Source organism: Motacilla alba, chromosome 5 (genome assembly GCF_015832195.1).
Source record: "Motacilla alba alba isolate MOTALB_02 chromosome 5, Motacilla_alba_V1.0_pri, whole genome shotgun sequence".
Classification (NCBI taxonomy): Eukaryota; Metazoa; Chordata; class Aves; order Passeriformes; family Motacillidae; genus Motacilla; species Motacilla alba.
The window spans coordinates 8,976,013-8,995,119 of record NC_052020.1 but is presented as its reverse complement, the minus strand read 5'-3'; the positions used below and the strand labels follow the sequence as shown (position 1 = coordinate 8,995,119).

General features: G+C 57.6%; 2 protein-coding genes across 2 annotated transcripts; both read right to left on the bottom strand.

Annotated features, from left to right (window-relative positions):
* Nucleotides 1–110: 110 nt before the first annotated feature.
* SIGIRR (single Ig and TIR domain containing) lies at nt 111–5,153 on the bottom strand. The gene is made up of 10 exons (XM_038138271.1): nt 5,117–5,153; nt 3,276–3,381; nt 2,814–3,000; nt 2,592–2,722; nt 2,289–2,429; nt 2,048–2,191; nt 1,874–1,976; nt 1,653–1,803; nt 871–1,057; nt 111–732 (listed from the first exon to the last, which is right to left on the bottom strand). Exons 2-10 carry the CDS (start codon nt 3,280–3,282, stop codon nt 530–532), a joined length of 1,254 nt encoding a protein of 417 aa, XP_037994199.1. The 5' UTR covers nt 3,283–3,381; nt 5,117–5,153; the 3' UTR covers nt 111–529.
* ANO9 (anoctamin 9) lies at nt 3,290–18,974 on the bottom strand. The gene is made up of 23 exons (XM_038138015.1): nt 18,663–18,974; nt 18,351–18,467; nt 17,969–18,105; nt 17,636–17,685; nt 17,325–17,383; nt 17,051–17,133; nt 16,216–16,350; nt 16,020–16,116; nt 15,672–15,732; nt 14,708–14,790; nt 14,344–14,448; nt 13,470–13,634; nt 13,349–13,385; nt 12,768–12,879; nt 12,543–12,600; nt 12,283–12,380; nt 11,975–12,141; nt 11,425–11,577; nt 11,066–11,213; nt 10,506–10,616; nt 10,318–10,411; nt 10,023–10,221; nt 3,290–3,381 (listed from the first exon to the last, which is right to left on the bottom strand). Exons 1-23 carry the CDS (start codon nt 18,972–18,974, stop codon nt 3,290–3,292), a joined length of 2,673 nt encoding a protein of 890 aa, XP_037993943.1.
* Nucleotides 18,975–19,107: the final 133 nt, after the last annotated feature.

The window sequence follows — 19,107 nt, the reverse complement described above, 5'->3', positions numbered from 1 at the left end:
AGCACAGGGTGAGGCTCTGTGTCTGGCATGGCTCCGAGGTAGTGTGGCAGGGACACTGGTGTGGGAAGGACAGAGCAAGCAGTGCCTGTGGCGGGGAACGCCCCTCCCTCCGTGTCACCTGTGTCCCCATCATGGACAGATGCAGAGGGTGCAGCAGCATTTTATTGTCACGGGGGTTTCCATATGGGACAAAGGTGCTGCCACCACTCCTGTCGGGCACTCCCTGGGGCTGGGGCACGTTGTTCCTCGGAGAGCATCACCCATCCCAGCACTTGTCCATCATTCAGGAAGAACATACCTGCCACCCACGGCAAGGGACACGGCCCAGCCACCTGGGTGGCACCCAGGGGTGGCACTGAGGTATTATGGGCAGGGTGCTCCTGGTGATGGTTTTCCAGTTCTCCACTTGGGAGCCAGCTCCTGCTTTCCCAGCACGGCCGTGGCTCTGATCCCATCGTAACTCCTGGGCTCCTCAGCCCTGACCTGGTCCACGTGTCCCCACAGGGCTGGGGGACACCTGCGGTCCTGCTCAGATGTCATCCTCTGTCACCAGGCAGTAGAAGTCCGTGCGGGCGCCGTAGTTGCGCGAGCCCAGATCCGAGACGTCGAGCTCGGAGCGCTGCCCGTCCCGCAGCTGCGCGTCCTCCGTCCCGCTGGATGCCGGAGCCCCGGGAGCGCCGTGCCCACCGAGGCGGGGGGGCGGGGGGCTCCCAAAGACGCGTCCTCGGAGGCCTGGCACGACAGGGAGATGGGTTTAGGTGGAAGGGGAAGGGGCTGGATCCACCCCGCTGCCACAGGAGCAGGAGGCAAAGCCCAGGAGTGACCTCCAGCGCGCATCTGTCCCCTCAGAGAAGCAGCAGGGACACGGACCTGTGCCGAGGTCCCCATCCGGGTCCAGGTCTCCCGCGCTGTCCAGGTAGCTGCTGTGCAAGATCAGCATGGGGTCCTTGTCCTCCTGCAGCTGGGTCTGTGGGTCCCCCACGCTCCTTGCCCCCGGGAAGGCCACCTTGCGTGGCAGGGCCAGGCACAGCTCCTTCCAGAAGTCTGACCATGGGGTCTGCGGGGGCCCGGAGGGGATGAGCCGGGCTGGGACCAGCAGAGCACGGCCCCGCAGGGTTCCACGGGCTCGGCTCGCTCTCCCCAGTGCTGGGAGCTCCGCCAAGGTGAGGGCTGTGCTCCGGCGTGGCACCGTGCCCACGCGCCGGCGGAGAAACCGGCCCGACCTGCCGGAATGCTCCCCAGGGCTCCGGCTCCCAGCCTGGCCCTGAAATGGCCGGAGTGGCCCTGGGCCAAGGCTCCGCTCGGGGAGCTGAGGCTGGGGAGGCCCTGGAGTGTCACGGGGTTCTGACCATGCAGGTTTGGGGGTGAGCTCCCACATCTGGGGCTCTTCTGGTTGGGTTTTTCAATGTCCTCCAAAAGGCGAGTGCCTCAACCTGCTCTTTAGCTCTGGAGCCCGGGGCGCAGCCCCAGAGGGCAGCAGGGAGGCTGGCCCAAAATAGGGAGCTGGGAATGGAAGGGGGTGCTGGTGGGATGGCTCCTGCTCCGCTCTCACCATGGGGCAGCCCCAAAGGGCAGCAGGGAGGCTGGCGCTGTGGGGTGCTGGGGAGGGAAAGGGGGCTCTGAGGGGGGTCAGGATCCCGCTCGGCACTCACCATGGAGCCGGCTCTCCACACCAGCAGGGTCACTGCGCTTCGGTGCTGCTTCAGCAGGGTGATAGCGGGGTGAGTGATCTCCCGGTACTGGCTCTCGAAGACGATGAAGATGGGTTTCCTGGAAAGCTCCAGCAGCCTCCAGAGCCCTTCCCTGTGAGACAAGGAAGGGTGAGGGACCTGGCAGCCCCTCTCCTCTCCTGTGGGAGCTGCTGTGCTCCTACCTGAAGCTGCTGTTGCACCACTCCTGCTCCAGGTACGCGACGGAGAGCACCACGATGAGGCGCCGGCACCGGCTGACGTTCATGATGAGGTCAGCTGATGGCTCTGTGGGCAAAAGGGGTGTCAAGCCCCCAGGGCCCTGTGTCACCCCCTGCCCAGCCCTGCCTGGTGCCTACCTGAGTTGGGCAGGATGTTCTGGTCGTCCAGGAAGAGCTTGTAGCCGTGGCGGTTTTCCAGCTGCGGCTTCACGATGAAGTGGATGAACTTCCGGTCATCGGGGGCATTGGCGTGGGAGACATAGGCATCGTAGAGCTTCCCATCTGGGGAGATCCGTGGAGCAGGGATAACATGGGAAGGGCTGTGTGAGCCCCCAGACCCCACAGGAGGCTGTTCCCAGTGGGAACACCTCTGGCTCACCGTTGATCTCCAGCTCTCCGTAGCGGTCCCGGTACCAGAGGAGCGCGTTCAGGCGGCACCGGACGTAGAGCGCAGCCAGGAGCACCAGGAGCATCAGGACCAGGAGGGCTGCCAGCACCGCTGGCATGTGCCCCACCGCCTCTGCCAGGACAGGGAAAGGCACGGTGAGCAGCACACCTGGGTTTGGTGCAGGTTTGTACCCCGATGTGGGAGAAGCAGCAGGGCCCCTATCACTCTCCTCAATCCCCCTGCGCACCTGGGCTCTCCATGGGATGCCCCTTCCTGTCACCAGCAGGTCCCTACCTGCTCGCCGCAGGGTGAAGGTGGCCGTGGCATTGCTGATCCAGCAGGCAAACACCCCGAAATCGGCATCCTGGGTGAGGTTGAGCTGCAGGACGCTGGCCAGGAGCTGCTCCGAGGAGTTTTGGCCAGACCTGACAGGACACGGGTAATGCTGTGGGTTGGGCCATGTGGCGACAGCCCCCAAAAGCAGATGGATGGATGTCCCCAGGGCAGGCTCCTTACCAGACAGAGTCCTGGCTGCTCCCACTGCCCAGCCACTGCCCATCCTTGCTCCAGGTGGGAATGGGCTGGCAGTGCTCGGTGCCCGCCCAGCGCACGGTGCAGTTCAGCTCGACCTGGCTCCCCAGCACCAGGTCCAGCGTCTCGTTGGCAGCGGGCACCAGGATTTCGGGGGGCACGCTGCAAAGGTCTGGGGGCACAGAGGGGAGGGGGTTTGGATGGGAAAGCCGATCCAGCTCCCCCCAGGGCACATGACTGCTGTAGCCATCCTGGAAAAACAAGCTCTGCCTTGGGGGTCTGGCAGCGCGTGGAGTTCGTGGCTGTTTAGCAACATGCTGAGCCGGTTTGGGGGGCTGGGAAGGACCCTCGGCACCCTAAGAGGTGACACCAGAGCAGGACCCCCAGCTGAGCTTGCGCAGGGATCCTTCCCAGCTGTGAACAGGGGAGAAGCGGGGTTTCACCTACCTGCCATGGCGCGCTCAGGTGACAGGCGCGGGCACTGCCAGCATCTCACGCGGCGTCTTCCGGGGGGAACAAAGTCCACCTGCCTCTGCCACAGGGCGGGCTGGGCCTGGGACACAGTGGGAGTAGTGTGTCACACGCTCCGTGAGTGCTGGCACAGGGAGGGCCCCGCCACCCCCATCGGTCCCCGCAGCGATTCCGACCGGGGGTGGTGGGTGCTGCTCTGTGGTAAAGCCAAAGCCACGTCCCACCCACAGCCTGGTGGCCACTGTGTCACCTGCCCTCCCTGCACTGACTCCCAGCCTGGCTTTCCCAACCGTGAATTTATGCGTGGGAGGTGATTAATGACCAGCTGGGGGTTGCAGGGTTTAAAAAAATCTGGCTTCAGCCCAAATCCAAAACCAAGGTGGGGAAATGAGCTCAGCCGTGGGAAACCCCAGCTTTGGGGGTCTCAGTGGTACCTCCTTCACCTGCCAACCCCCTGCCTGGGCTGCAGAGCTGCCTCCAGCCTGACATGCCCTTGAACCTGCTAATTACCAGCGGGCTGCTTTGTTTATGGAAACGCAGCTCCCACCTGGAGAGCTCCCCGGCGGGTGCCGTTTCCCGGTGTGTTGGGAGCCTTGGCGCGTTGCTACCCCGTGGCTGTGCCCAGGGATTGGCACAGCTCCACAGCATTCCAGGCAAGCAGGGAGCACAGGGATGGCACACAGGGACCCCCAAAGCTGGCATCACTGCGATGGCCCCGTGGGAAGAGGCGGATGCTGGGAGCTGAACCTGGCAAGGCTGGGCTCTGTCCCCACACACCTGATGCAGGTGATGCGGGTGCTGGGGCTGAGGTGGGAGTCTCAGGGATGTCACGGTGCCCGTGTTTCCATGCTTAACATCCAGCCTAACTCTGGGAGTCAGGAGGGGTGAAAGCCTCTCCCAGGGCTCCTCTTTGCTGTGGAGCTTTAGCACTCCTGGCTGCACCCTGATTTTGGGTGGGAGCAGGGCTGGTCCCCCCGTTTGTTGGTGTGGAACAGAAAGGGGAGGTCTGTGGTGCTGCCTGGCTTGGAGCAGGGATGCAGGCACGCTGCTTCCCTCTGGAGCAGCCTAGTGCCAGGCGTGGGGTGAAACCAGGGATCAAGGTACGCGAGAGACGCCCAGTACGTGTTCAGCTTGACCAGCTGGAAGTGATTTATACCTAAAGGATTAACTGAGTTTCTTCATGGCCAGGGAAGGAAGAGGATGGGATGGAGACGAGCCAGCCCGCCTGGATTTCACATGGAGAAAGGGTGGGAGATGCTCATGAGGGTGGCTTGGGGCTGTCTCTGCCTGGCGTGATGCTCCAGCTCAGCTCCCGGATGGGTCACTCCTAAGCCATTTCCTCTGATGGTTGGAATAAGGAAGCTCCAACAAGCTGCAGCGTGGCTAGGGGGTGTGGGGAGGCCCCAAAACCCCCGGAGCCCTTTGCTCCAGGGAAGGAGAGTGTTGGATGGCAGGGAGTGGGTGCTGGGGCTGCCGAGGGCCAGGGAGGGAGGAGCACCGGCTAACGGGCAGCAGTGGCTCCCATTTCCCATATCCTGGCGTGGGGACACCCCGGATTTGAGGCAGAGGACCGTGTGGGCCTTGTGGGGTGGCAAATGATGGCTGGGCACGGCATTCCCTGGAGCATGGCCGTGGGGAAAGCAAGCAGGGCAGGGGGCCACCCTGGCCAGGGAGTTGTGGGGTGGGTGTGCCGAGGCTGGAGAGCGAAGGAGAGACAGAACGGGAATGCTCAAGGAACGGGGTGAGGGTGAAACCTTGCTGACCTCATCTGGGGCGGCTTCAGCATGGAAAGAAAAGCAGAACAGAGCTGCATTTACCTTTGGAGCTTCCCCAGCCGCAGGCTTCCTGCTCGTCGCCTCCCGCTTGAGCCGACCCGACCGGCCAGATCAGTGCTTGGAATTTCTCTCTCTCTTTTTTTTTTTTTTTTTTAGCTTTCTCTTTTAATAGTTTATCTATTTCTCCTCCCAGTTCAGCCCCTGCCCTCGGCCGGGCGCTCCCGCTGCCCCAATCCCCGGGCGCCAGGCCCGTGGGAAGGGCTGGCTGTCCCTCCCTCCCACTGCTCCACCTCCACCTGAACCTGCGGGGGAAGAATTCAACAACTCCGGCTTCAGGGGAGGGGAAAAGAGAAGAGAAGAGAGGAGGGGGACAGCAACACACCCAGCAGGTGTCACAAGGCTTCGGGGCCAGGGAGGAGCCCTCAGTTTTCCACGGCTGGAATAGCCCACAGAGGTGTCAGGGCGAGGAGAAACTTGCCATCAGCTGTGGGGTCTCCTGTTTGTTTCCTTCTCCTCCCTTTCCTTCTCTCTGTGCCTTTAGAGCCTTTTTGCCAGATGAAGCTGGTGCTGGAGGTGGTTGCTCCGGCTGGCACTGGCCGTGGGGAGCTGGATCTGGCCGTGGCCACTGTGGACAGCAGATATCCCCTGTGCTAATTACCATGGAGGTGATTAAAGCCTCGGCATGCCCCAGGCACGGATCATGGATGTGGTCACAGCAGCAGCCCCTGGACAAACACCAGCCTGAGCCAGAAAAGCATCAACCAGCACGGGATTTGAGGCCAAGAAAAAAAGAGGGCCACGTGCATGGGGTATGTATTTTCATATATATATGGTATTATATTTAATAATACATAAATATATGTAGATGTATATTGAATAACTATGTATATATAAATAAACAGGTTCAGGTCACAGGTAGGACTCTGGGCCTGTTCCCATGGAGAAACACCCTGACTCTGCCTCCTCATTGTTTAGGATATAAGCTACAGTGCTGTTGGCTTGTTGTGGGAGGGGAAGGGACAGATCCCTGTTGGCACCTCTGGGGAGAATCCCCTGCTCCTGGTCCCCACAGCTGCTGGCTGTGTGTTTGGGGCAGCAGGTATTGGAGCAGCCTTTTTTGAGGGCTGCCCACTTCTCATGGACTCTGTGATGCATCAGCTGGAAAATCCTGTGTAAATCTCTTGGATTTGTGGGATGGTAAAGGAAGATTGATTGCATGGAAGAAGCCCAGGTCCTGGGGATGGCAGGGGTGTGGGGAGGCTTGGGAGCAAACCAGGAGCTGATCAGATCTTTCTTGTCCACCCGGGTTATCCCTGTGGTAGGTAAGTTACATGGGGGAGCACATCCAGTTTTGGTCACAATGGTGCAAAACCAGGACAAGCCTGAGGGCTCAGCAAGCTCCCTTCTGTTCCCTATGGGGCTGTTTCTGGCTTTCCATGCTCTTGGGAGTGAAGTTTTGAGGGTGAGCTAATCCTGGTGCCTTTCCCTGCAGTCCTGACTGGGGTGTGTCACCTCCAGGGCACAGCCCCCAGGACTGACACCTTGGGAAGCGTCTGTGGTGGGACCCTCGTGGGACAGGGGCCAGGGTGGTGTCCAGCCAGGATGGGGTCACTACCAGTGGGAAAGGAGGGGGCTGCCCCCCAGTCCTGCTTCTGGGGTCCCCTATCAGAGCCCCCTGAGCTGTGGCACCTGTCCAGCCCTGGGATGTCACCCTGCTCGTGCTGCAGACAAACTCGTTGTGTCTTGAGCAGGGGGGGCAGCCAGTAGTGATGTCTCCAAAGGAAAAGGTGGGATAACCCTGTCATTTGGGATTTGCTGTGTTTTTCCCAAATTCCCCAGGTATTTCCGTTATCCTGGCACGTTTCCCAGGCTGTGTTCCCACTGTGCATGGCCAAATCCTGGTGTCCCACCAGCCAGCTCCCACACAGCCCTCAGAGTGGGCACTGCAGCTGCCACCTGCTCTGACTGTCCCCACTAAGACAAGGAAAGGTTTCTGGGGGATGGTTGGGGATGGCAGAGGAGGAAGGCAGGAGCAGTACCAGGCAGCGTGTCCACCTGGGTGCTGTGTTTATTTACCGACGGCTGGTGGCAGCCGAGCCAGGAACAGCTCTGAGGACCGGCTGAGCCCGGAGCTAAACGCATTTTCCCAAAGACCGTGGAGCCGCGTCCATGGAGACAGCAGGGCGGAGCTGCAGCCATGTGGGAGTCGTGCCGGGGAGGAGTTTGCTGAAAGAGGGACTCAAGTGCCCCGGTGGTGCGAGAGTCACGGAAAAAAGAGGCCAAAGTGCAACAAAAGGGCTGGAGAGGGAGCCTGGAACGAAGTAAGTGGTGTTTCCTGTGCTTAAGGAAGTGAGTGACAAGGACCCAGGTGATGTCCTGGCAGCACAGCATCTGGGTGCTGCCCCTGGGTTTGTCCCCAGCGCCGCGGCTCCGTCCCGGCCACTCCCCATGGCGGGGAGGCACGTCCCGGCTCTGCCACAGCATCCTTCCTTCCTTCCCAAGCCAGAAAGCAGCCTGCTCCTGTGAAGCCACAGTTTTGTCATCACTTCCCAGCTCAGGTCCAGCTCGGTTCCAGATGGGACGTGTGACACCGTGTCCTAGGGTTCATCCGGCACCCCTGGCACTGCCAGGCTGGGAAAGGGGCTCGAGTCCATGGTCTCCTTCTCCTTGGTGAGTGGTGGCTACACCTCGGTGGAGTATTCTGCCGTGCTGGGGAGAGAGGAGAGAGGCGTTGGGAAGGGAACTGTCTGAGTTGGGAGGTGTGGGAAAACACTCCCAGTAGGAACGGGGCCACATCCCCAAAATAGATGGAGAAAGAATGACAGGCTGTTTGTGGGAAACCCCTGTTTGTGGGAAATCCCACAGTCAGTAGGAAGGCAGAGATGGAAAGCTGTGACAGCGTGGTGTTGGGCTGGTTTTTGGTAGCAGGGGGACACAGAGGTGACTTCTGTGAGAAGCTGCTGGAAGCTTCCACCCTGTCTGGCAGAGCCAATCCCTGATGGCTCTGAAGATGGACATGCCACTGGCCAAGGCTGGGCCCATTAGAGGTGTTGATAATGCCTCTGTGATAACGTATTTAAGAAGAAAATCAAAACAAAAAGGGGCACAGGTTTTTTTTGCTAGCCAGAGAAGAGGAGGAGGTGAGAACATGTGAGGGAAACAAGAAGCAGACACCAAGGTCAGTGCAGAAGGAGGGGGAGGAGGTGTTCCAGGCGCTGAAGCTGGGATTCCTCTGCAGACCGTGGTGAGACCACGGTGAAGCAACTGTGCCCCTGCAGCCCATGGGGATCCCCAGGGGATGCAGAGATCCACCCGCAGCCCATGGGGATCCCCAGGGGATGCAGAGATCCACCCGCAGCCCATGGGGATCCCCAGGGGATGCAGGGATCCACCCGCAGCCCGTGGGGGAGATGCCCAGGCTGGAGCAGGTGGATCCCAGCCTGGAGGAGGCTGTGATCCAGTGGAGAGGGACCCTGCTTCCAGGCTGGAGCGGCCTGTCCTTGAAGGACTGAGCCTGTGGAGGAAGGATGACCCACACCGCAGCAGCTTTAGGAGGACTGTGTGCCCATGCAAGGGACTCACATTGCAGCAGTTTTGGGAGGATTTCTGCTCATGAGATTGGAGCCATGGTGGAGAGGGTTGCAGAGAACTCTCTCCTGTGGGAAGGGATCCCAAGGTGTAGCAGGGGAAGGACTCATCTCCCTGAGCAGTGGAGGAAAACCTTGGGTGATGAACTGACCAAAACCCCCATGCCCTGTTCCCTGCACTGTCAGTGGGAAGGAGGGAAGAGTTGGGGGAAGCAAAGGTGTTTTAAGGGCTTATTTTACTTCTCATTTTTATCCTCCTCTGATTTTGTTAGTAATAAATTCACTTTGTACTTCCAAGTTGAGCCTGTTTTGCCCTTGGAGTGTTTTCTCCCCGTCCTTATCTCAACTCATGAACCCTTTGCTAATTTTTTTCTCTCCTCTGGCCAGCTGTGGCAGGGGAGGGTAAGTGAGTGGCTTTTGTGGGTGCCTGGAGTTTGGCCAGTGTCAAACCAGGACAGGTTGTCTTAGTTTGAAAGATGTTAGTGGGGGTGTGTATTCTATTTGCCATCTGTTAGAGGTGGGGCAGTTATCTTCTGTTAATTGGGCAGTTTTCTTTCTCTCTTCCACTACCAATCCTCCCTCCGGGAAATATCTCTGTTAATGGGCCATGGAATCTCACTGAGTGACTGATAAAATGACATCATCCCACTGTGAGAAGCTCTGCCCAGGGGGAGGAGCCAAGCATTCCCACCTGGATATAATCAGAGATTTAGAAAACCACAGCAGCCTTTTCCCACTGGATTCCCAGAGGAAGACCAGGCCTATCTACACCACCACTGGACCTTCAGAGGAAAGCTCCACCTTTCTACAGGATCCCTGCTCCAGCAGAACCACACCTGGCACTGCTGGAGGGCTGCAGCCACCCTGACCCACAGAGTGTCAGGTCATATTCTGACTCTGTCAGTGCTTTGTTTTCTTTTTTGTGCTATGACATTTGTATTTTTAGTTTTCCTAGTAAAGAACTGTTATTCCTATTCCCATATCTTTGCCCGAGAGCCCCTTAATTGCAAAATTATAATAATATGGAGGGAGGGGGTTTGCATTTTCCATTTCAAGGAAGGCTCCTGCCTTCCTTAGCAAACACCTGTCTTTTCAAACCAAGACACAGGTGTTTCCTGAAGCCCGCTATCTGCTCCCATTGGGATTATGGGTGGCAGCTGGGACAGGGTGGCCATGGAGAGGGGTCAGGCTGAGACCTTCCCAGAGCAGGGCTGTTAGTATGGGACAGCAGCACTGGGGCAGCTACAATGGTTTTGTTTCCTACAGAAATACTTAATCCTTTCTCTTTAAACAAAGTCTAGATGGAAAACCTGGACCAAGTCTTTCCCTGGGCAAAATAATTTCTTGTTTAAACTTGGAGCTTTTCTTTTTCTGAAGGAAGAGGGGCTCTAGAGCAGACAGATCCTGAAACCAGGCAACCCCTGGCACCTTCCAGGGCATCACCCACCTCAGTTCATTACGGAGATGGCTGTGTTTTTCCGTCAGAATTTTGTTCTTGACCTTCTGGGGGACATCGGGGATGTACCAGGCTGCGATCAGCTTCACGCACAGAGCCACGTGCTGTGGGAAGCAAAGGCAGTCAGGGGCTCCCAGCCCGGGCACCAGGCACAGATCCACCCCCTTTTCCAGCCCTCTCCTGCCTCCCTGGGTGCTCACCTCGAAGAGGATGAGGAAGGCGAGCCGGGCTGCGAAGATGTGCCAGAACTGGACGGTGTAGGTGTAGTCGTCAGCGTTCCGGTAATCCCGGTACCTGCAGCACAGCTCGGTCGGTGCCAGCCCAGGCCGTTCCATCCTGGCCTGGATGTCACGCTGAGGGACAGGGGGTGGCAGGGGGCTGCTCCTACCTGCACTCCTTAATCTGCTCCCCTTTAAATTCTGGCAGCACCTTGGTGTGGGGCTCGAAGTCCTGGATGTGGAATACGGAGAGGCTGTTGTTGATGTACCCGGTGGAGCAGCTGTGGGGAAGGAGCAGGTTGAGCATGGATTGTGCCTCCTGTTCTGGGGAAGCAGAACCCACCTGGGGCTCTCACTGCCCACTTTCACAAAGCCTGGTGGAAGTGGAGGGCTCAGAGGCTTCTGTCCAGTTTGAGGAAACTGGGTTAGTCAGTGAGGCTTGGAGAAACAGGGGGAGGGCAGGAGAGAGCATGTGCCTGCATCCTGAGAATCCTGTAGCTCTCCAGTGTTACACAGTGTCCCTTCCAGTCAGTTTACCCACCACAGGGATGATGTGACGATGCCATGTGGGAATGTTCCCCTGCTCCCCTTTCCCTCCCACCTTGCTTTGAGGGACAGCTCAGCTGTCTTGTGCTCATGCAGTGGTGGCACTGAGGCAGGAGGGGACACAGCTATGGGGACAGGGCTGTGGGGATGCTGTGGGCAGGGACTATCTCAGAACTGAACTCACTCCATGCTGGTGTGGTTCTCCCTCCTGCAGGGGCTGTACATGTACTTGTAGACCTGCACGGGGATGAAGTCGGAGGTGATGGCGATCACCAGCCCGTTCCCAATGACAGCCAGGATGCCAATGGCCTCTAGGACCTGCAGCCAGATCCCTGTGGGAGAGGAGCAGCTGGTGAGGTCCCTCTGACAGCTCGCTGCCACCATTCCAGATCAGGGACAGCTTTAGCATGGCCATGTCAAGGAAGGAGCCTCTGGCAGAGTCTGAAGCAGCTTGTCCTTCTCTGACTCATGGCTCTCCCTGTGCTGTCCCATGGCTGTGGGGGGCTCAGGGGCTCAGGCTGGTGCTGGCAGGACCCCTCTCACCGATGTCCTTGGCCTTCCTGGGCACCATGCGCCGGCGCAGCCGCATCATCTTGATGGCGTCCATGTGGATCTCGATGACGTTGTTGATGAGGGCCAGCAGCGGGGCCAGGGGAAAGGCTGCCACGAAGATGGTGGTGAAGCTGTACTGGATCACTGCAGGGGGCAAATGCACGGTGCTGGTGTGAAGCCACCGCGGAGGGGACGTCCCCCTCTGCTTGGGTTGGTCCTGCTTTGTGGCTTGGGTCAGAGGGGTTTGCAGGGGTGGAAGAGGAGGTAGCCACATCTTGGGGATGCCCAGAGAGTGGCATCTGTGGGGATAGTTGAGCCAGCCAGGCACAGGCACACCCTGGGGTTAGAGCTGTGGCCCTGGAAGGACAGGAAGGTCCGAGGCAGGGTCAAAGGCTAGCACAGTTGCTTGCTCTCTGTTTTGGGAATGATCTTGGTGTCCCAGGGCTCTCAGAGCAGGGCTGGGAGTGGAGCTGTGGCTCCTTGCCTGTGTATGGGCTCCCTAGCATCCATCACTCCTCAGCCAAGGATCTGCCCCACGTACCTATCTCCAAGTACTCGTTGAACAAGCTGAAGACGTTGACCTCGTTGAGTTCATAGTTATTCAGCCACTGCCTTTTGCAGGGGTCCTCTGCCTCCTCTTCCTCTCCTAACATCAGACTTCTCTTCTTGGGATGCTTTCTCTTCTTCCGTAGCTGGTGGGATATCAAGCTGCAGTGGGAGAGAGGGATTTGTGTGGCTGCCTGCAGAGGACAGCAGGGCTGGGCTGCTTCCAGCCCATCCCTGGAGGAAGAGGAAAAGGAAGAAGACCAGGTTTCCTCTCTGTGGAAAGTGCCAGTGTGGGAAGCTTACGGGATGAGATACTCCATGATGTTGCTGATGGTCTGCTTGAGCACCATGATGACAGCCATCTGGATGAAGAGGTCGGTGATGCAGCCGCTAGGGTGGCACTGGAGGGGACAACAAGATAGGAGTAGTGCCCTGCGAGTGGGTGGGTGGGCCCGAGGGACCCTTTGGCAGGTGCTGTGGGAGAAAGCTGAGCTTCCCAGAGGCTCCCTGGGCAGTAGGGAAGAGGAGCAGTGGTTTCTGGGGTCAGAGAGTGGGTGCCTCACCTCCTCCAGCCTCCAGTGGCCAGCGATGCGCACATAGTGCCCTGGATGGCCATTGATCCTGAGCAAGGAAGCAACAGTGATACTCTTGGGGTCATGGCCCTCCTGAGTCCCAGATGGGGTCCCTGTGCCTGGTGGGGAGGGCAGAGGGGCTGGGCTGTCCGTACACCCTGGGGAGAGCCAGGAACAGCCATCCCAAACCCTGTCTGTCCGGTGTTCTCCACTCACCGTCCCAGGAAGAAGGCGATGTAGATGAGCGAGGAGAAGTTTGTGAAGAACTGAAAGAGGAAGATCTTCACGGTGAAGTTGTTCTCCCGCTGGGAGAAGGTCCGTGGTTTCTCTAGGAAAGGGAGCAATACCCAGGGGCTTGGTCAGAGCAGTAGGACCTTGCCCTGCTCCCTCATAGGTGCCACTGCAGCTCTGAAGGTCCAAAGGGCGTCTGCCCCTTGTGAAGCCTTCCCTGCCCTCCACCTGAGCCCTCTGATGGATGTATGTCCAGCCAAGCAGGGAGGTCCCTCAGAGCCATGAGCTGAGGGAGAAGGGGCCTTAGAGCTGAGAGGAAATCCATGTTGTGACCTCTCCTGGAGTTGGGATGGCTTCCTGCTCATGCCAGGTCTCAGGCCTGTAGGGTGACTGTCCCTGCAAAGCTGGCTGTGGGACAGCATGTGGGCGCAGGTGAGTGTGTGCTGGGGGGCTGCTGGCTGCCTGGGAGCTGCCTTGTACTGGTGGAGGGAGGGAAGGGGATGGAAGCCTGGCTGTGCTCAGGGACAAAAGGGTGCTGCAAGTGGGACACACCCCATTTCCCTTACCCAGGTCACAGAGGAAGAGGGCCACGTGCCAGTTGACCTGCAGGACAGACAGAGGGATACGATGAGCAGGGGGGGCTTGGCCATGGGGAAATCCTGCCAGGCACGCCGTGTGGCTGCCCACCTTGGTCATGATGACGATGGTGATGTAGTGCAGCACGGCCCCCGTCATCACGGCGATGATGTCGGCGTGCTTGCTCAGCAGGTTCACTTGGCTCTGTGTGAACAGAGCCATGGCCACCGCCCGGTAGATGACGAGCGCGTGGGCGATGCCGATCAGCACCATGATCTGTGGAGAGGGACAGGAGGGGTCAGGAGCCACCGAGGGCACGTGCTCCATCGCCCCGATGTTCCTTCAGGAGGGCCCTGGAGGTGGCCTCAAAGGCAAACCAGTGCCCTTTGGTGGAGGCTGAGAAGTTCGTGAGGTGGGTGCAGTGATGGGACAGGGAGTAACGGGTACAAACAGAAGGAGGGGAAATTTAGGCTGGATGTTAGGGAGACATTCTTCCCTGTGAGGGTGGGGAGATACTGGAACAGGATCCCTAGGGATGTTGTGAATGCCCCAACACTGGCAGTGTTCAAGGCCAGATGGGACAAGGCCTTGAACAACCTGGAGTAGTGGGAGGTATCCCTGCCCATGGCACGGGGCTTGGGACTAGATAAGGTCCCTTCCAACCCTTAACATTCTGTGATTCCAGGATTCTCTGTCTCCACCTGAGCCAGTCTCCAATGACCCACAGCAGGGAGAAGTGCATTGGGATTTGCCTCTTCCTGCTCTCCATGTCACTGCCCTGATCCTCACTGCAAGAGCAGAGCCTTCAGCCCCTGTTCCCGAAGGGTAGGTGGCCCTTGCCATCAACACAGTGAGGTGTGGGCATGAGGAAGCCCCAGGATCCTTGTGATGGGTATGGAAGTGTCCCAAAAACCTGATCTGTGCCTTTTCTCCTTTGGTCCATGTGCCCTTAAACCAAACATTCCCGTTGTCAGCTGGCACGTACCATCAGCAGGGCCAAGATGAGGACAATGGTGCTGCGGAAGTAGGAGTGCTGGTACAGCCGCGGTTCGTGCTGCGAGTTATTGATCAGCTGCAGAGCCAGCTCCTCCTTAAAAAAAAAAAAATAGATGTTAAAGTCAAAAATGGGAAAGAAAGGACCCAGCAGTGCTTTGTGCCCCTTGTGTCAGTGGATGTATGGGATGAGCAGTGCTGGAGAAGGACAGGGGTGAGCACCCAACCCACAAGAGCATAGCCAAGCCTGATTGAGTTCAGTCTGGGCAAGGGACCCCTCTGGTGTGTCTTTCATAGATCCAGGTGACTCCTGCCCTGAAAGGGGAAGCACTGAGCAGGAAAGATGATGTCCTCACCTCTTCCTCATCCCACCCGTACAGGTCCCAGCTGGTGACCACATTGGCTCTCTCCCTCTTCCACAGCTCCAGGAATACAGTGGCTGGATTGGGAAGGAGAACGTGCAGTGACGCTTAGGAATGGCTCTGAATGGCACCCCTCTGTCTCCTAGAGAGTCACATCACATCCAACCTGATGGCAAACCAGCCTGGACTGCCTTTGGCCCATGGACAGGCAGTGCCCTCTGTGCCTTGGTGACCTGGAAGGGCCCTGGACAGCTAGCACTGAGGGAACAGGGATGGTGCAGGTAAGCTTTCACTGGCCTGGTCTAGCGTGTCCAGAGGGAATTTGGGATAAGTCACTTTTCAGGTGGAATGGGTGTCCTGCACTGCACCCTGGCAAGGCTACACCTCTCCAACTCCAATTCCAACCACCCCTTATGTGAATTGGATGGATGCTCCTGTTTGTGTCCCTGTGTGACCCAGCCCATGGACACGCTAAGGACTGTGCCATGGCTTCACAGGTGGGACACCCGGCCCACTCCCGAGGTGGCTGGTCAGGGAATGGGCTGTGGATAAGCCAGAGGAGTGTGTAACTAAGGCAGTGATGGGATCCCATCATCCCACAGCAAACACGAGGCCCTGCAGTGATTTGGGAAGGTGGAGGAGGAGTCTAGAGGCCCCTCCTTCCTGTGGTTGTAGCCAATTTTAGGCAGCTGCTAGAAAATTGCTGGGTGCCTTTGGGGAGGCTATGCTGAGCAGAAGCTTCAGGTAGGACGAGCTTCAGGTAAGGAATATTTGGGGAGCTGGAGGATATCACCAGGGTGGTTTTGTCTTTTGCTGTGTCTGGAAGGGGAGCTGAAGGCTCTGGAAGCGGAGGAGGTGTAAAACCCCTCCCAAAGGGTGAAGCTACGTTGTTGTTCCTTTTTCCACCTTCTGCTCCCTCTCCCAACCACGTGCTGGGCACCCAGGCATGGACACCTACCCCAGATGGCCATGAACATGGCAAACACCACCGTGGCCTCATTATCAATCATGTGAGTGACCTGGAAGAGATGAAGGAAGAGTGTGATGGGGCACTGAGGTGCAGGGACTATGGTGTCTTGAGGTCTTGGCATGCTTGTCTGCCCCGAGACAGGTAAAGGTGCTACAGGAGGGCAAAACACAGGAAGGTGATGGACACTGAGGCTTGTTACTGGTAAAATATTCCATGGTGGTGATGGAGACCGTGATCTGGGGTGGGGCTTCTTTTTGGTGGTGTGGGAGCAGCATGAGCTTGGGAATGTTTCCCCATCCTTTACCTTGAGCCTGCCCTGGAAAGAGGGTTCCCTACCTTGGCATAGGTGCAGGTGTCGGAGAGGACCCAGAAGGAGCAGTTCTGGTCGCAGAGCGGGCACATGATGGTGTTGTTGGCCTCACAGATCTCCTTGCTGGAAGAAAGGAGAAGAGAAGCCAAGGGGAACAAGGGTGCCTCAGAGCCACCTGCAGAGCTGGATGGGATTTGCATTTGGCATTCCCAAGGGCCTTACCTCACCTGGCTGGAGCTGAAAACAGTAGCCCCAGCTGCCACGGTTGCCAGCCCAGCCAGGGCAGCGAAAATCAGCAGGTAGGTGTACCAGCCCAGCCAGGCGAAGTACAAGGCCACCTTCTCTCCAAAATAGCACCTAGGAGGAAAGGTGAGGTGGGAATTAGAGCCAGAAAGGAGATCAGATTCTGGGAGTCACTAAAAAATGCCCTTGGTGTCAGTATCTCAGTTTTTATGGTGTGGGGAGCAGGTTGGAGTCATGGATAAGAAATGACCTACTGCCTGAAGGACTGGGAGCCCTGTATCCTGTGCCAGCTGTCAGAGGTGCACTTCTATTTTAAGATTTCCCCTCTCTGCCTAAGCCCCCTGGCAAGTTTATAAAGTAACACATTCTTTTTGCCCTCCTGCTCCTGCCCATGGGGTTAGTTTTCAGAAACAAGAGCCGTGCTCTTTCCTGGGATTTCATGTGATTGTGGGAGCCCCATGTTGCCTTTACTGCCCCGAGTTGAGCCTCGGGCTGGCTGTGCAGCACTGATGCTCCATTTCCACCTCTTCTGCCTTCTGAATGGGGCTGCAAACCAAACAGGTTCATTACAGTCCTCAGAGAGGAGGGGGTTGTTGCATGCTGCAGGATTAGCAGATGGAGCTCGGAGCCACAGGGATAACCCTCAGGCTAAGAGCTTTGGAATCTGCAGAGGCAGCCCAGTGCTTGAGGGAAGAGCCAAGTTCAAACTAATGATTTTTATGACAATGCAGAAGCCTGGCAAAGGGCATTGAGCTCTCTGGGTTTCAGGTAGGACCTCTTGGTTAGAAAGATCTGCCTCTTGTGCCTGGTTTACCTGATCTCCTCAATTGGCTGTTTCTTAAATAGAACTCTCCAGCGAGCCCACTTCTTCTTTAGCGTTTCCCTTTTCTCTTCTTTCTGGAGAGCAGAGAAGTTGGTTGGATGCAGGAACATCAACCTTAATGCCCTGCAGCTGCTGGGAGCTTTGCTGTGGCCTTCACCCAGCAAGCTCTTGGTGCAGCCCCAGTCAGCCGCAGGTCCCCCCCACCCCATCCTGCTCCTCCATCTCTCCTGGATTTTCCACCCAGGCACTGTGTGCTCAGCCTCACCTTGTGCAGGGGGAAGGCTGCCTCAAACACCTTCTTCTTCATCAGGTCATGCAGCTTCTCTGGGAGCAGAGCGGACAGGGTTAGGGTTAGGCTTAGGGTTTTGGGGAGACAGAGCAGAGGAACTGCTGGTTCCTGCAGTCCAAATCTCCCAGCCTCTGGTTGCAGCAGGAAATTGACTTGTCTGAGCTCCCCCCTTTTCTGTTCTCCCCAGGATGGCAAGGCAGCTGGGATGCCAGTGCCCAAGATTCTTGGGCAGGATTCTTCCTGCAGATCCAGGTTGAGCATCACCCCTGTGATCCCCATTCCCTTACCTAAGTCAGATGTCACCGTGTTCTGCAGGATGAAGTGCACGACCCGTATCCTGAACAAGGAGAAAGTCTGCTTAAAGGCTGCTCTGGGATACAGACTTGTGTTGTGTGGCTCAGGAAAACAGGGCAGAGAAGGGAGAAGGCGTGCACTAAAATCCAGGGAAGCAAGGGAGGGAGAAATGTGGGCAGTGAGAAGCCATCAGCTTTGCCCGTGGGAGGTGAAGGAAGGTTCTGTGGAAAGTGAAAAGGCTGGCACAGCTATGAACTGAGCTGAAAGATGAATGCTGGTGTGGAGAACAGTGAGTGCAGGAGGCTGGAAATCGGCTCAGCACCCACCTGGTGGTCACTGGGACGTCCTGGGAGGCGTTGGAGTTTTGCTGCCTGCTGTTGGGGTTTGTCAGGAGACACTGGTATTTCCAGAAGATGTGCTGCGGGGCACGGACTCCATAAAAGAGCTTTGTGTCCTCAATTTTCTGGTGGGGGGAAGAGAAGGGCTGTAAAAACAGAGCCAGAGAGGCAGGGAAGAGCCAGAGCTGGAAGGGCTGGGGGCTGTGTGAGTCCTGGGCCTGGGGTCTTTCTCTGCTGGTTGAGCAAGTGGGTCATTTTCCAGCTCTGGTGTGGTGAACAGCTCAATGGTTCAGGCCTCTCCCATTCCCTGGGATGCAGGAGCCCAAGTCAGGCCAAGCATCTGCTGCCTTTTCCTCCCAGAGCCCCTCACCTTGATGGTGAAGCCCTTCTTGCTCAGCTCATCCAGGAACTTCTTCCTCTTGATCTCCTTCTCACTGCCCATTTCGTGGATGTCACTCACCAGGACAAAATCCCACTTCTCTTCATTCTGCCCGCAAAACCAGCAGGGAATTGTTAGGGATGGAAAGCTGAGAGCCCTCCTTCCCAGCTCCAGCCTCTCAGAGGTTTGGACCCTCATTGTGGCTGTGTTGAGGGGAGCTGGGAATGAGCAAGGGAAATGGGGATTTGTCCCCTCTCTGAGCTGGGCTGGACTCGCTGCAGATGCAGAAGGAGCAGAGCTTACCGGGGAGGCAAAGGAGTCCGTGTCCTCAGCAGGAAATTCCCTGCAGGGAGTCAGCAGAATTTCATCCTGGTGAAAAGAAAACCAGTGAAGGGAAGGCTTCAGCAGGCTCCCTAGGAGATCCCATGTTTTCCTCTCCCAGCAGCCTCCAAGAGATGCCCAGGGAGGAAGGTAAGAGCAGGCTTGTGTGAAACCTTCTCCCACATGCTCCTGATCACCAGTTTGGGGTCTTGCCAGGCCAGCCAGGGATTTGTGTTTAGGAATGCTGCAGGGACTGCTGCCCTGGGAGGGTGTGCAGCCTCCCCTAGAACTCATCGTGCCCAACTATGCTCTGGGGCTGTGAGGGATCTGGACCAGGAGAAAAAAACCTCTCTCAGCTCTTTCACCTGATGCCCTGATATTTGTACTGGGAAATGTTTACCTTTCACCCTCTCCCTTCATGCTACAG